A 15527-nucleotide genomic window follows, 5' to 3' on the forward strand; every position below is an offset into this window, starting at 1 on the left:
CGGTTGCAGTCGAACTAAACTGTTTTCCTTGCAATGATCATCGCACGAGTGTGAGCATACTTGCTTAGGGGGAAGCATAGTGTTAAAGCAAAACATGTTGAACAGCTGCGAATGCGGTTGTTGTACAGCATCGACTCGAGCATAGAACGAACATTAAACTGATTGCACAAAAAGGAATTGAAGAAAAACAGAGAGAAAAGTCACTGTACTCTCATCGCTCTCATTACACTCCATTTGCCGTTTTTAGAATCAATGGAAATACATAAATGGGAGTGTTGCTAGATTTTAAATCCATGTTCCATAAATTGAGTTTCTAAACCCAGACAAAAATATAATGATAACAGTCATCGTATCAACTGTTTTTCAAAGAAGGCGAATCTTACAGAAGTAAACAAATCCAGTTTTTATTTCCTTTGAAAAAAGCTTCAAAAACAAACAATTTAATATACAAATCTCGTTGATGTCAACATCTCGAGTTTATTAGAACAAAAAACTTTAAAGGGTGACTTTATCAATCCATTTGTTTTCGTTAGTTTCGTCCTTCATGTTCCACGTCAGCTAAGAGGGCGATTCCTTAGTTGCTAGAGGAAAAAGGCGAAACTATTTCTTTCTCATAAATTTCGTTGACTTATTTAGTGAAACTAGTAGGAAAGTGGGAAAGTTTCCATATGATTCAAAGATTAACCAACGTGCTCACCCGTTGAGAGTTTTACCGGAAGTTGTTATGAGCGTTCAAAATTGTGACAGAAAAAATCATCGCGACTTGTTTTGAATTTTTAATTGACACTTGGTTCCATTTAGTGAAGAGGCATTGTTATTGTCGAAGATGACCTTCGCTATTATTGTGTTTTAACGGAAAAACTAGATATTGTCATTTACGATCGCAATCTATTAATGACACATAACTTTGTGTCATCGATTGTTATTTTATTATGATGAGAATACGTTTCGCATTAGAAAAATCCACACGACAAAAATATTTATTACCTTGGCATTGAGATTATTTATTTTCATACATTCGTTATATTTGCTATCAGAGCCCTTTTTAATAAGCGCCATGACTCGACAAACACTGGAACTATTTGACATTGAAATTATGTTTTGATTCTCTATGGGCGATCTAACGTTGTGTTTCACAGCTAGAGGCATACATGCACGAGGAGTTTATGTGTCAAAATACAAGGGAAATCACATTTCCATTTCTAAAATCATTTGTAATTTATTTACAACGTCATTTGTTCAAACGAAAAGTAAAGTTTAGTGTGAGAAGAATCATTTTCTACTTCTGTTTTAAACGATCCAAATTTTCAGTTCCAATTTTAGCATGGGATAAAATTGTTATGTTGATCAATTTCAAATGATTTTATTCGTCGCGTACATCATGGAATGTTATTTGAAGGACCATACAGATGCTCAAACCGAATCAAATATGCGATATTATGATGAGAAATAATGTTTTACCGCCTTATGATTTATTCCTCGAGCGTTCAAAATAACCTCAACCAAACCGAAACCAATTCCTGTTCCCGATATTTGCCTACATATGTTATAATCTTATAAAATCAAAAATGATTACACGAAATTAGAGAAAATCAATTTTCCTATATTTTCAAAAGAACAGTTCTTGTAACAGATCCTAAAATTCTACAGTATAATTGAAATTGTATGCGTTCCCCATAAGTACCCGTGTAAAATGCAATCGTCAACCTAAGAAAGGTTCAAATAATGAAACTTAGATGGCGCGTCAGGTAAAATTAGTTTTGCGTTAGATTGGCACAAAGACGCTAAAATGAAATGTAGAGGCGCTGCTTGTTTAGAGATCATACTTTCGGCAAGAGCTGTCAAATCGGTAGGAAATTTTTTAATTACTCCACCTTTTCAACGATTTCTTATAAAAACGGAAAAATTCATTTGAAAAATCATAGTAGAAGTTGAGCTTGGTTGCTAGTCCGTTACTAATCGGGATTAGCTGAAATTGTACAGGGAATAATCCTTCAATGTACATCTTCTGGTAACTCCAGAATTCACTGCGCCGGCCAGGCCCGAACGTAGATCGTCTAAGGAATAGGAAGAGATGTTAGTCAACACTTGTTGTTACTAGAGGCGGTATATACTAGCACTCCACAAGTGTCACGGGAGAAGGATATTTGTTAGTAAAAATTTCAGTATTGCTATTCGCGCGCGACTCAGTATGTTCCGGTTTCAAGATGCTCGGATGCATCACTAAACTCACTTTCTTCCCGAGTGAACGTTTCAACAATATCCTATATTGAAGTCCCGGAAAGTCTTGATTCACAGCTCTTATTCGAGAAAACTTAAGAAAAATTTCCCTATTTTTTAAAAATGAAATTACATGATACAAAATGAACGAGTGAATGGGATTTAGACAAAATAGTTGATTCATTGCATTCACATATTCTAAACAGTTGTTATAAAACCATTTTAAATCACCAAATAAAGGTCAACAGATTTCACGCGCATCTTGATTCTGTATTATTTCCCCTTTATTATTTTAATTATAATTTAAAATTATCAATTGGTTATATTGGTTGATCTGGGCAGTCGTCTACCGAGAAAAATAATAATTTATTGTTTGAAATATTAATCTCAAGTGTTTTTTACTTTGTATTCAATATACCGATATTTGTTATCTCTGTCATTAACGTTGTAATATCAACGGATTTGCGCAATAGTTGATTTGTATCATTCAATTTGTACAGAGCCGTAGCAATTCAGTTTTTCGTGGGGGGGCAAATTTTTTAGATTAAATTTAACGTATATTAAAAAAAAGCTGCATTACATGCGTATCAAACAATCTAGATAGCAATTTGAGGCACCATATGCCTGCATATTGTACGCGACGAACGTCACTCACTGACAGCGTTTTCAAGTAAACCCTCTAAGATCACTCTGAGAGTGGTTTCGGATTCATTTCTGAGCAGGTTTCAGCAGCCATGAACGAGCGGCGAACGGAAAACAGAGAGCTGTGAGCGCATACCCAGAGATTTCGAGCATCGGACGAATCGTGCGCGAAGCTTACGATTGCGTTTCGAATTAGTTTGACGTTTACATTGCGTTCGCTAGAGTAGAAGAGTGAAGAGGATAGCAAAACAAGGAGCCCGACGATTTCCTGATGCTCTATTGCACGCTATCGGGCCGACGTCGGCCCGATAACGTCGATGCGTCAATAAGGTTGACGCGGTTGATGCAAATGGTGCAAAATTGTCCGATGACAAGTGGTTGAATATCATTGTTCAAAATAATAAAAGAACTGTGAACGCAGTATAAACTATACAAATAGATCTCTTTATTGCTTTTTATTTTATAATTCTTTAATTTTTTTCCTTTCTACTATCAATTTCATATACGAGAAAAATACGTGGTGAGGCGGAAACCGCGTGGTGGGGCAAAGCCCCCCCTTGCCCCCTAGGTTGCTACGGCTCTGAATTTGTAATCCTGAAAGACAATCAAAAACATAGAAGAAGAAAACATTCCAAATAAAACTTTTCTCCTAAGCTAGACGGAAGTTCAGAGATTGAACGAAGAGATAATTTAGTTAAATAGAGTAATTATAAGCGAAACATTGAAAATATCTGATAACTGAAAGGAAAAAGCAACTCCTCCAATTGTAGCCTTTTACGACATGGAAGCAGGAACCCAGTGGATCTATTCTTGGTTCATTTTTTTTCCGCCGGATTCCACACGGCATCTAGGCTGGTACTGTCCGGAGAGAGCTAATAGGTACTATTAATCTCCTAGAGGACCCCAGCCCCTCATTTGAAAAATCATGGTAGAAGTGGAAGAAAAACTTTTTACTCTGAAGTGGTATAGTGTTGATTTTAATTTATTGTGCGAAAATTCTCGTTTATTTAGAATGAAGCATTATACTTGATTCAATACCATTTTTCAAATGCCCGGAAATAACAAATCAAGTATCCAAAATAAATGGTGCCCGATCGCTGAACATTCTAGTACTCGAGGAATCAACACTACACTTCTTAGGGGCTGTCCATAAAAGACGTCACGCCGCAAGGGGGAGGGGGTGTTTCTCAAAACGTGACCTTTTGTAACACGGGGAAGGGAGGGAGGATTGTTGGAATGTGACGTCCAATATTTTCAATGAGCGCATTTTTGAAATACCTGCTTTGCCCTATTTGCTGAAAAAATCTCCACAATAATTTACATTCTTTAAGAAAACGTGTATTTGTTGATGTAAAAGCTTCTTCTTGTAAATTCGGAAATGAATGATGCAGGAAATCGTTTCTGCTATGATCAGCAAAAGTGCACAATGGGGTGAGTAAATTTTGCCTAATATGAGCAAAAAAGATGCCTTCAAACTGATTAATTTAAGTTATGCACTGACAATTTTAGTCAATGTATATGAGTTTTGGTGCACGAATCGCTTGGAATTATGGATTTTTTAACAAACATCTCAATGGTAGAAAATAATATTATTTAGTTTGAAATAAGAGTTAAAATATCAAAAATCATTTCAAAGTCTGCATGAGAAAATAGAGACAAAATATAAAATTCTACCATTGTAACTTCAAAGCAAGAGCAAAACATTTATAGAAGACGAATTATTCAGTAATTTGATTTTCTAGCTTTAAGAATAGTATATCATAAGAATTTCTCTTATCTTATTCTGATGCAGTATATTCAATTGTATTCCATTTGAAAAAGGAACCACTGGGTCAATTGTACTTAATGCAATTGGTATGCCTCATCAATAACGAAATAAGATATAATAACAAATCTTGATGCTAATCGGGTTTGTCTAATCTATCAAAAAGATTCCTTCGATTAAATATCAAGAAAATATGATGTATTGCTATGAGAGCACAGGAACATCAAAACAAGATATGATGGTAATATTTGTTATTATTTGATTTTCGTTTACTATTCACATCTACCCGGGAGGAGTGCAAGTTTTGTTAGGGCAATTCAAACGCAGCGCCTGCTGTGTGCTCAAACCCTGTGCTGCTGTTACTTCCATAAATGTCAATGTCATTAATCAAAATATATAGTGTATCATCATAAACATCATCAGCATCAACCAGCTGGAACTAAAACAAAGTCTTTTGTCGCTCTAATCACTATGTGGTGTGAAATATTTTTCTAAACTAATTTTGCATGGAGTATTGCTTTTGCGTAGAGAATGCTGTAAAATTAACAATATCAATGTGATATCAATATCAATGTGATATCTAAACTTAATATTTCCATGGCTATTACTATGGATCCTGCTGACTCTAAGAACCCTTCCAGGTCGGGGCTCGAACATACGACAACTGGCTTGTAAGACCAGCGCCCTATGCATTGAACTGCCAACCCGGAACATTTATTTTTTTTAATCTAGTACTCATTTTATTGCGAATGATACAACGGTTGTGAAACTACGTAAACCGTAACGTAACGAAACCGGTATTTTCCTCGACTCCGTTGATTAGGAGTGTTAAAAGAGCATTTCCCAAAGATACAAAATTGATAATGTTCCATGATTTTGGAAAAGTCTCATTGACACGCGTAATCCTTAGTTATAAATTGCTGTAGGATTGCTGTTATTACTAATTTTCACACCCCTCAGTGGGGGATCAACGATTTCAGACCTAGATCATGTCATGTGTTATCTTGATCATATATGGTTTTCCTCCACCAAGATCAAAGCTGATCGAATCATCCAATGATTGAACTTACATGAATCAAAAATCATGCTGATGATGATGATGTTTATTTTCTCAGCCTTGTATGCTACACTTAGGAAATATTATTCCTAAGCTAAAAAAATAATATATCTGTGTACCCCTAGGAGAATTAAAACAAATGATTCAAATGTTTCATCAATTCCAATCAAATACTTTTGTTAAATTATATAATTAATATTATAAATAATTTCGATGGTTTTGTAGTTTTAGCGATATTTTTCCATCTAATGACAGCATGTAATAAATCGATTTTGCCCTCATATTTGTATGGTTTGTCATACATATTGAGTGTGTATTGAGATGAATTTCATTTGTTTTGTATTCGTGACATGTGTCATAGGGGGGGGGGGGGGGGGGTGAGTCAAAAATTGCCAAAAAAGCGTGACGTCTTTTATGGACAGCCCCTTAGAGCATATCGAATTGAACTGGTGTTTACATATATACAAATGATCGTGCAAATTTTTATCAGTGTATATGCTTTTCTCGCAGTGTATGAATATGAGTAGAAAATGTTTTTACTTCAGTGTAAGATGGAAGGATGGAACCCCCAACCAGCGCTGCCAACTATTTCGATATAACGGTATTTATACCGATTTTTGGACGCTACAATACACGACGACGATACGACGATACAAGAATACAGATATGCTCTCTTAAAATACCGATAATTCAATATTCATACACTCAGGCAAATTGAGTAGTGAAAATCAGAGGCAAATCTTATGATGCATCAAAAATCACCAAAATCATTATTTCATAAAATTAATTTAAAAAATATACCGCTGCAATATACATTAATCACTATTATAGTTTTCATACGAACAACTTATAAATTCCACAGTATATGAGAGAAGTTATGTTTGTCATAGAAATTTCGCACAATGTTCCCAAAAATTTCGTATGAGTTTCATAAGGCTTTTTATCCGAATTCCAAATTTCGTAATTTCATACGGCGGTCTTATGATTAGCATACGATATTCTTGTGGCTAAAAATTATACGGAAGCATTATGGAATTCCATATATATATTTTGCCTGAGTGTACAGATAGATTTTTCCGCCAGAAACAAATTTTTGAATAAAAAAAAAACAATTGGCAGTTATGTCCCCAACAAACTGCCTTCGGCTCGCACACATCATAAATCAAATAAACATAGATTTCCCAGTGTAATAGTAATGTAGTTGAGAAACCCGTGACACCAAAAGCACCGTCTGGTGGAGAATGGGTGCGTAAATGCTCCTAAAATGCATGCAAAAAGTTGCCTGCGCATTCAACACAACCACAGTAGCTAATGGAAAAAAGTACACCCGTTTCTCACTAGAGGTGCTGTTAGTGTCACCGTACTGTGAGAAATCTATGTTTATTTGATTTATGCACACATTCTAATTTCGAATATGAATACCAGCGCTGCCAACTATACCGATTTCTCGGTAATTGTACCGATTTTTGGACGCTTAAAATACCGATATTTCAATTTTCATACAGATAAATACCGATTTTCAGTTTTTGTGTTTGATTCCATTAAATCAGGTCGAGCGAATCGCAAAATCTGGTTCCGCACTAAATCGATCTTTGATTTTTCGAGAAAGATATTGTACAGATAGATTTTTCCGCCAAACACAGATTTTTGGAAAAAACAGTTGACAGCACTGATGAATACATCTGTGCACTGTGAATCGGTGTGGGTTACAGAGACGTCAAATGGCCTCATAGTCGGGGAGTTGTTAGTAAATTGAATTGCTGTCTTGTGATTCTAATAGCGTTAAAATGAATCAAATCGAACGGCAAATCATCCTTCGCCAGATGGATCAATTAATTCAGAAGACCAATTATCATGGCTTACTGATAGAATGCTTTAATCGACGGATGTTGTCAGAAGTAATGATAAATATCATAGAGGTAAGAATATTACGTCGCAGATACATTACATTGCTATTGATAACAAAGGATTCGCTTGGAATTGAGTCATACAAGTAGGTGTAAGTTTAAAATTTGTACTTTATTATTCAAGGATCGATACCAAAATGAAGCAACAAAACACAAAAAGTTGTTTGAAAAAATAACTAAGCGAGGACCAACTGCATACCAAACATTGTTAGACATTTGTCAGAAAGATTTTCCAGCTGCATATGCGTTACTGAAGCCTGTAAATATTACAAACACTTTCGCAAATTCGAGTAATAGCAATGGTCAAGAAAAGTATCACTCAACATATAATCCAAACCGACAGCGCTCGGTAAGTGCAAATCTAGGAGATTCCAATCGGTCGGTGGAATTTCATCGTAAATTTCGAAATCTTTCAATTGGATCCCGTTCGGTATCCGAGGAAGATGATCTAAAAAATAATAACAGTTTGAGAGAAACAACGGATAAAGGATCTAAATACTTGTTGGAATTATTCGAGGAAAAAGTTCCGGACCTGTATAAAGTTGAACTTACGACCAGACACCAACGACATCGTTTGCTGCAGGTTTATGAAATGAGAAGCCGCAATAGAGGTGTTGTTTTTATACTAAACATTATTAATTACATTAATGATACACATCCGGTGCGGAATGGAGCTCGAACTGATAAAAACAATTTGATTTCATTGTTTCGACAACTTGGTTTTAAAGTTTTCTATTACGAGGATCTCACCAGCGCGGTATTTTTTGATTATTTTCGTTATTGTGTGTGATTGATTGTTCTTTTTTTTAGGATTTTATTAAATTAGTTGAACAGTTGAAAGTCTCCGAACACCTTTCGACCGAATGCTTCGCGTTCTATGCTTTGGCCCATGGAAACCACACTAATGGCCAAGACAGAATTTATCTTCATGATAATTCAGTATTGTTTGTCGAGGAAATTTTAGTTAAATTCAACAATGCGAACTGTCGCAAACTGATCGGAAAACCGAAACTATTTTTCTTTTCAATCTGCAGGTTTGTAGTTGAGCTATTTGACAGGGATATAACTGCTAAAATATTTATTTCATTTAGAGGAGACAAAGCGGATTACGGGACGCTGCGTCCATCCGAAGATACGGAACGTGATGGTATGATAAACCCAATGAATCCACCGACTAACATGCCAACCTTCGCCGACATGTTTATCTGTTTCTCGACTGTGCCGGGATTTGCTGCTCATCGCGATCTGCGTAATGGTTCCTGGTTCGTCGAGAGCATGTGTGAGGTCTGGGCCAAACACGCACACGATACAGATGTGGAGCAGTTGATGAAACTGGTTGGCAAACACACCAGTATGTACCGAACTGTGCAGAACAATGCACTTCAAACATTGGCCAGTGAACAACGTGGATTCTTTGATATACTCTACCTGAATCCGGGGTATAACGCGGATTAAACTCTAGAAATTTTGCTTATTTGCCAGACACTGCAATTCACTTTCAGATTTAAGCTAACCGTGATGATTTTGTATTCATAATTTATGAGTATTATTGTAATGATAATTAGTAATTATTGTAATGAAAAATTGTTGAATGTATGTTTATTGAATAATTCTTCGAGCTCCCTGCCATCTAGGTCGGAAAGGGGAATAGGATCACTTTGTCTAGTTGGTTGTGGAACCTGTGGGGTAACAAACAAATGAAGACAAACACGAGAAAAGGTCCTAAGTGCAAATGACAGTTTCTCTTTGTTTACTCTCTCTCTTACGAAAATTACGGTAATCTTTGAATCTAACACTTTACATAGGACAATAGCCAAAACCATCAACTTTCGATATGAACTGTAGAATTAGTTGGAAATTACTGGAATTTGCCGTAACAATTGAAAAAGAAAATTAATCAAGAAAAGCACTCTACTGCACGAAGTTGACCATCTACAAAGCGTTCATTAGAGGTTCAACGAGAAAAAAAGAAAGGTACTGCGATCTATCTATAACGGAGTGTAGATGGAAGACGGAATGTGGAATGCCGGACGACAGTCCAATGAAAATAGTTCTCGAATTCAATTCTGGTTGGAACAAGAAAGGGAGCGTAGCGAGAATAAGTTGATGGATCAAATGAAGAACGGTCTACAATGTATGCGTGTCTTGAGTGTTAGGCAACGAAAAACCATAGACCGAGTTAGTTGGAAACTTATGCTTGATATAGTGAAGGACACCCAAGTTCTATAGCCGATGGGTAAGGTAAGTATTCTCCAAAGAGTCTGTTCATGATTTGAATCATTTGCCACACATTGACAAATTCGGAAGATATGGCTCGGTCTAAGGATTTTCAACATTAGTTCCAGCTAACAAGAAATTACAAGCGAAATTGTTTTCAATAGATTGTTTGATCGATAATCCTATGTTATTCATATGTCGTCGATGTGTTCATGATTTACTTAAAAAACCTCGTAATGACAACGTTTCAATTGAGCTCATAAACTACCGTGTGATATTCCCACTGAAATCCTGCTTTACTACAAGAAAATTTCTCGGGCCGCGGCATGGTACAGTATCATGCTGAGGGGGCTACCTAAATATTCAAAACAAAAATTAATAGCGATTTTCACTCCTATTCTGCATTGCGATCGAATCGGAATATTTCGAATGAATGTAAAAATTTTCATTCTATATTTCGATCGAGCGATGCTTAATTGCTTATGTATGTAAAACTCCAACTCGATCGATATACAGAATGCAAAATTTCGCACTAGATCGGAATTCTCCGATTCGACCGAAATTCAGAATCGGGGCGTTTTGACAATAGTTGCGTAGTCCTACGTAAATAGTTCGAACTAGAGTTCACTATAGTTTGAACAATTCCATCGGACTGTTCCAAGTATTAAATTTGATCAGCATCTAACGAGGAAAATAGATTGGAAAATTGCCATGCGAATACAACTATGTAATGAAAGCCGCGTAAAAGTTACCGCAGAGACGGAACTCGAACCCGTAGGTAGTTGCTATCCGGGGAAATTGTTTTGCCAATTAAATTACCCTGCATGTAAAAACATGCATGAATAAACAGCCTAATTCACTAGAAGAAACCATGCTTCGCTGTACGCTGGCACTACGGCACTCAATTATAGTCACATCTCTATGGTAACCCGTCCGCAGGCAGACACCACATCCATGTCATATCGCAAGTCTATCATCACTTTGAGATTTTGTGGCTTGCCATTGAAATTTTTCTATAATTTTATAAGATTGTAAATTGCACCCTAATATATCAGAGACATTCGAAGAAATAAAAACAGAAACTTTCTACCGGTAATCATCATAATCATCGCATAAGCTTCCATGCTCACTTTCCCCGCTGACGGATGCACTGCGCCTTGATTTTCGTCGTCTTCCTTTCCGGGGCGATGCCATCTCCTTATCAGCTTCTATAACTTTCATTAAACCTCTCCAAAATTCCATTGGTTTGGCGAATTCAACCAACCCCCGGAACTGTTTGGCAGTGGCCATAGAAAAATCGTGTATCCTTTGATTAGCAAGATCTATCAACGATGAATCCACTTTACTGACATATTCACGTACCCGACACTGAAAGTCATGGTAAACTGCGATCATCTTTTCCACGATAGTGATCTGAAAAATATAACATTTAAATTTAAATAAATCCGGGAAACAGCAGTTACAGGCTGCTACCGTTTCCTGTTCATTTTGCTGGAGTGCAAGTTTCACGCGTGATTTCTTCACCGGTGAAGGGCCTTCTTCAGTTGAAGCAGTAGGCATAGTGTCTTCGTCGTTTGCAGTGGAAGCCGCTGCTTTGGCTAGACGAGCTTTGTCGCGATCTTTCACCGATACCATTTTTGTGAATATATACAACAAATCGATCAACGTGCCCGCTCCAGCTGGACATAGGACAAACTTCCGCTGACTTAGCTGAGCATTGATTTTGTTCACATTTTTGAGTAACTTTAGCAAGCTCAGATCATCGATGTTGTCTATGAAGAAATCATAAATCAGTGTTCGCTTTGCGATGTTCTCCTGCTCGTTTCCTGCTAGATCGCAAGGTTCATTGTCTATCTCGGAGGCAGGAAACATATCACTTTCAGCATACTGTAAATAGTTGTTGAATACGTAGACACACTCCAACAAAGATACCTTCAACAGCTTTTCGTTCTTGGAATGTACGTACAGTTGTATCACGTACAGTGCTTGAGCTGCTATCTGACTATCCTCATCTATTGTTAATTTGAGAATGTTTAGCAAAACCCGTCCGCGCATTTTGACGTAGTCTTGAAGAATCAATTCGTTCAGATTGTTCAAAGCCACAGATCGAACTGTGATATAATTTGAGCTGAGCTGCAGAATAACTGTTTTAATGGATGAATCAACCAAGGACGTATGTCTGCAAACAGAACAAATTTAAATTTTATCGTGTCACACTCAATTGTCGTTCTGTTACCTTTTACATAAATCTGAGAATGATGTTATCAAGGTACAGATTATGCTCTGATGTATGTTCTTGAACTTAAGAATCTTGTTATAGTCACCGATGATTGTCGATGCCAGAGATCCATCACGTAAGCCGAACCTGGATAAAACCACAATGGTGACACAGATTTTCCTGTTTTGATCGGTTTGTTGAATAACTAGAAAAATGAGAAGATTTCTAAGGAAAAACATTGGGTTGATAGTTTTCTTTGCGTTTTATCGCAGACTCGTCAGTGCATAACAGATTATGTTTAACTGTTATGCCACTTTGGAGATCAGCAAACAGTAAACTGAGCAGACGTCACAATTCTGCTATTTGCAGAACACTTTTTGGGTCTGGATTGACAGTTATGCAGGGTGCATCTACTCACATAAGTTTTCGTCCGATGCGACCTGAGCTAAATATTGTAACAGGATAGACAAAATTTTCGCATCTGGTCTATCGTTCAAATCAGTACTGGTTTCAGCATAGACGAGTAAACTAATCAGGTATCGCTCGTTTGACATGTGGAAGCTGGAGTAATGTGAATGATAATGCAGAAGATAGTCGGCTGTGTTGTCACGAATTCCACGGATCCAGTTTTCATCCACTAAGCCATCTGATTTCTCCTTGATAGCACAGCAAAGGCTGTACACATAACTGACAAGTGAAATGGTAGTGCTTCCGGTGAGCAGCAGGTCACTGAGAATCTTGAATAGATGGTTGAGTCCTGCATGAGTGAAGTCATCTAACCATGCTTTGACCACGCACAGAATGTACTGTAGGCATACCGGGGAGTTATACTAAAAAATAGAATAACAATGCAATGCAATGAATTTATATCCTGTTTCAAATATATTGTGATCGCACTAACCATATCAACTTGAAGAATTTCATTCATCGTTTTTATCACGACATCCGGATTTCTTGACTTCATCTTATTTGCTATAATTGACAAAATGATCCATGCTTCGCTGCAGTTGACTGTGAAGATGTGTGACTCGATTATCATCAAATTTTTCTGGCTAGAAATAGAAGTTAATTATCGATATGCACAGGCAACGATCTTTTAGACTCACGTTAAGATTGATTTCTGAATCCACGAATCAACGGCTGCCTTCAATACATTGATTTTCCCCAGTACCAGTATAGATCGAACAATCATCCACGGAGTGAAGATTTTGCCCGAGGAAGAATCCTCGAAACGACATATGTTATCGAATACGTTACTTTTCAGGCTCTCTAGAGCCGAGTCTTTCAACTTTTGGTCGCTATCGTCCAGAAACTGCAGTAAACATTTGGACCAAATTTTTATCAGCGGAAGGTAGTTCGGGTACCGTCCCAGCAATTGGTTCAAAACGTTAAGAGTGGTACGTCGCATCAGCATTACGGGATCCTTGGCGAGTTTTACTATAACATGTTCGAAAATCGGATCGTCTATTCTATTTCTGTTCAGCTCTACAATGCACTCCACGCAGGAAAGGGCCACTCGTCGAATTGAAGACGTTGGTGAAAGAGTTGCTTCGTAGATAACGTCACTCAATGTGGCAAGTTTGTCTTCGATAGATTCTATTCCCCTTATAGTGGATGATATTTTGTTTGTTAACACAGACTGAACTGAATTTGAGCAGGCGTTAACGCTAACAGAGCTCAAATTGAAGTTTAGTGCATTTCGAGAAATGCCAAGTTCCAGCTCGGCAGTTCTATAGAGCTCGTCCATGTCATTCATTTGAAGGTAACTTTTTTCATCTTCATCAGCCGTAGCACAGTAGAACGTGTCTTTGATTATTTGTTTCATGATTTTATTTCCCTGTTGAAGAATTTTCAGAAGACAGTGAAATGCTTTCTGCTTGACGGTTGAGTTTTTTTCGATTAGTTTATTGTACAGCAGTTCAATCATTTGAATTTCCCTCGGTACATCGGATATATCGGTCTTGAATAGTTCCCAGTCTACAGTACAATCCACCGTTGCAAGTTTACCAAGAATATCAACAATGTTTACTCGAGTGCAAGTTTCAGAGTGACCTTCTATCTGTTTCAAATAGCTTATAATTGAAACGTTGCACTTGCTGTACATAGCGGTTTCGTATTTGACGGCGATATCACTAAGATAAGCGTAATCCTCTGGACGAGAGAAGACTTTGGGCGGATTGGTAAGCACTGATTTGATGAATATGGTAAGAATGGGAGGCGTATCCTTCGGGTACTGATGCAACATTCTTAAAAAGAAATTATAGATTTGAAAGCAGGCAGGATAACTTTTATACTCAAGTTTGTAGAACAAGGCGGTCCGGTTTAAAATTAGTTGGATTGTTTTAGAGCTCTCATTTTGATCGTCGTGCTCTGGCAAGCATATTGACTCAAGTGTTCCGAAAATCTTATCAGCTACGTTTTCTGCTACCTGACGATTTTTGGCATGCTTAATGACATAATCCAACAACGACTTTAAACCATTGATCAATTGCAGTTTAATATTATCACAACTTTTCAGAGTCATGCATTTCAGTAACAACTGTATTTCATCCATAATCTGTATGTAATCCAGCAGTAAACGAGTAATGAAATCAGATCGTTCATTTTTGAGATAATCATCAAACATCGGATCCAACAAAAGTTCCGCCAACTTTAAAATATCGAAACATTTAAGCAGCACTTGCTCGTTGAATGCAGCGGTTTGCTTCTGACCGGGAGTACCTAAAAGCGCCAAGTATGTTTTCACCGCTGCATTTGCCAACCGTCTGTTAGTACTTTCCGTTGGATCATACTCTGCCAAGCAAATTAACCCATAGATGAACGCTAATAACTGGTCGACACTTATCTTTTTGGACAAATACTGCCAGTTGTCGTACTGATCGAAAACACCCGTCTTCTGACGTGTTTTCCTCGCTTCCATGCAGATGTCGTTCAACAATTCTAATAAATTTGCATCTTCCACAGCTCGGCGAATCATGGAGCAGTCACGAAGATCTAATGCTGAATTTTCTTCACTAGAATCATTACCTGAGCAATTCGGTTGCAACTCTTCTCCGGCGCATATCGAATCAATGCGTTCGATCGTCATACATGGGTCAAAATACACAGGAAGCTGATTCAGTAGCATATGAATGTGAGGAGGGGCCATTTCCGGTTATGTATAATGAAGTTTATTTCTACGATTCACTTTTTCAGAACTAAATTTCGAAGATTGTATGATAAAATATAGTTTGTTTACAAATACAACCAGTCTGCAGGATGGATTCAAAAGCTTGTTTATTCATTTGACGTTTATCGGCTATGCTTTTTGAAAAAGAATTATCACACTCAAAACAACCCGCATACGCATGGCTGCCAGATGGCTGACTAAACGCTGCCAGCTGGAAAAATATGGCTGGCAGACATTCTGGTGACCGGCTGCCTCACCGCTGCCAGGAATACAACTCAAACGATACAACCGTATCCACCAGGATTTTTCCACATTGAAATCTTTGACATTTC

At 37.4% G+C, this 15527-nt stretch overlaps 2 protein-coding genes across 2 annotated transcripts; one reads left to right on the plus strand and one right to left on the minus strand.

Moving 5' to 3' along the window:
* The first annotated feature begins 7380 nt into the window (after nt 1-7380).
* Nucleotides 7381-9175, plus strand: LOC131438064 (caspase Dronc-like). Its single transcript, XM_058607858.1, has 4 exons — nt 7381-7603; nt 7716-8348; nt 8402-8625; nt 8683-9175. The coding sequence occupies exons 1-4, from the start codon at nt 7472-7474 to the stop codon at nt 9044-9046; spliced, it is 1353 nt and encodes a 450-aa protein (XP_058463841.1). The 5' UTR covers nt 7381-7471; the 3' UTR covers nt 9047-9175.
* Nucleotides 9176-10874: 1699 nt separating this feature from the next.
* LOC131437282 (uncharacterized) lies at nt 10875-15310 on the minus strand. The gene is made up of 6 exons (XM_058606527.1): nt 13133-15310; nt 12928-13078; nt 12445-12856; nt 12045-12231; nt 11282-11987; nt 10875-11221 (listed from the first exon to the last, which is right to left on the minus strand). The coding sequence occupies exons 1-6, from the start codon at nt 15172-15174 to the stop codon at nt 10895-10897; spliced, it is 3825 nt and encodes a 1274-aa protein (XP_058462510.1). The 5' UTR covers nt 15175-15310; the 3' UTR covers nt 10875-10894.
* Between the last annotated feature and the right edge of the window lie 217 nt (nt 15311-15527).

The sequence above is a fragment of the Malaya genurostris genome, chromosome 3, assembly GCF_030247185.1.
Source record: "Malaya genurostris strain Urasoe2022 chromosome 3, Malgen_1.1, whole genome shotgun sequence".
Lineage (NCBI taxonomy): Eukaryota > Metazoa > Arthropoda > Insecta > Diptera > Culicidae > Malaya > Malaya genurostris.

Bases quoted from the DNA above. Each gene is read 5' to 3' on its own strand.
- LOC131437282 (XM_058606527.1), bottom strand. From the start codon at position 15,174: ATGGCCCCTCCTCACATTCATATGCTACTGAATCAGCTTCCTGTGTAT. The intron at 12,232-12,444 runs GTGAGTAGATGC...TCATTTTTCTAG, and splicing joins CGCATCGGACGAAAACTTAT to TTATTCAACAAACCGATCAA. The intron at 11,988-12,044 runs GTAACAGAACGA...TTCTGTTTGCAG, and splicing joins TTCTCAGATTTATGTAAAAG to ACATACGTCCTTGGTTGATT.
- LOC131438064 (XM_058607858.1), top strand. From the start codon at position 7,472: ATGAATCAAATCGAACGGCAAATCATCCTTCGCCAGATGGATCAATTA. The intron at 7,604-7,715 runs GTAAGAATATTA...TTATTATTCAAG, and splicing joins TAATGATAAATATCATAGAG to GATCGATACCAAAATGAAGC. The intron at 8,626-8,682 runs GTTTGTAGTTGA...TATTTCATTTAG, and splicing joins TTTTTCTTTTCAATCTGCAG to AGGAGACAAAGCGGATTACG.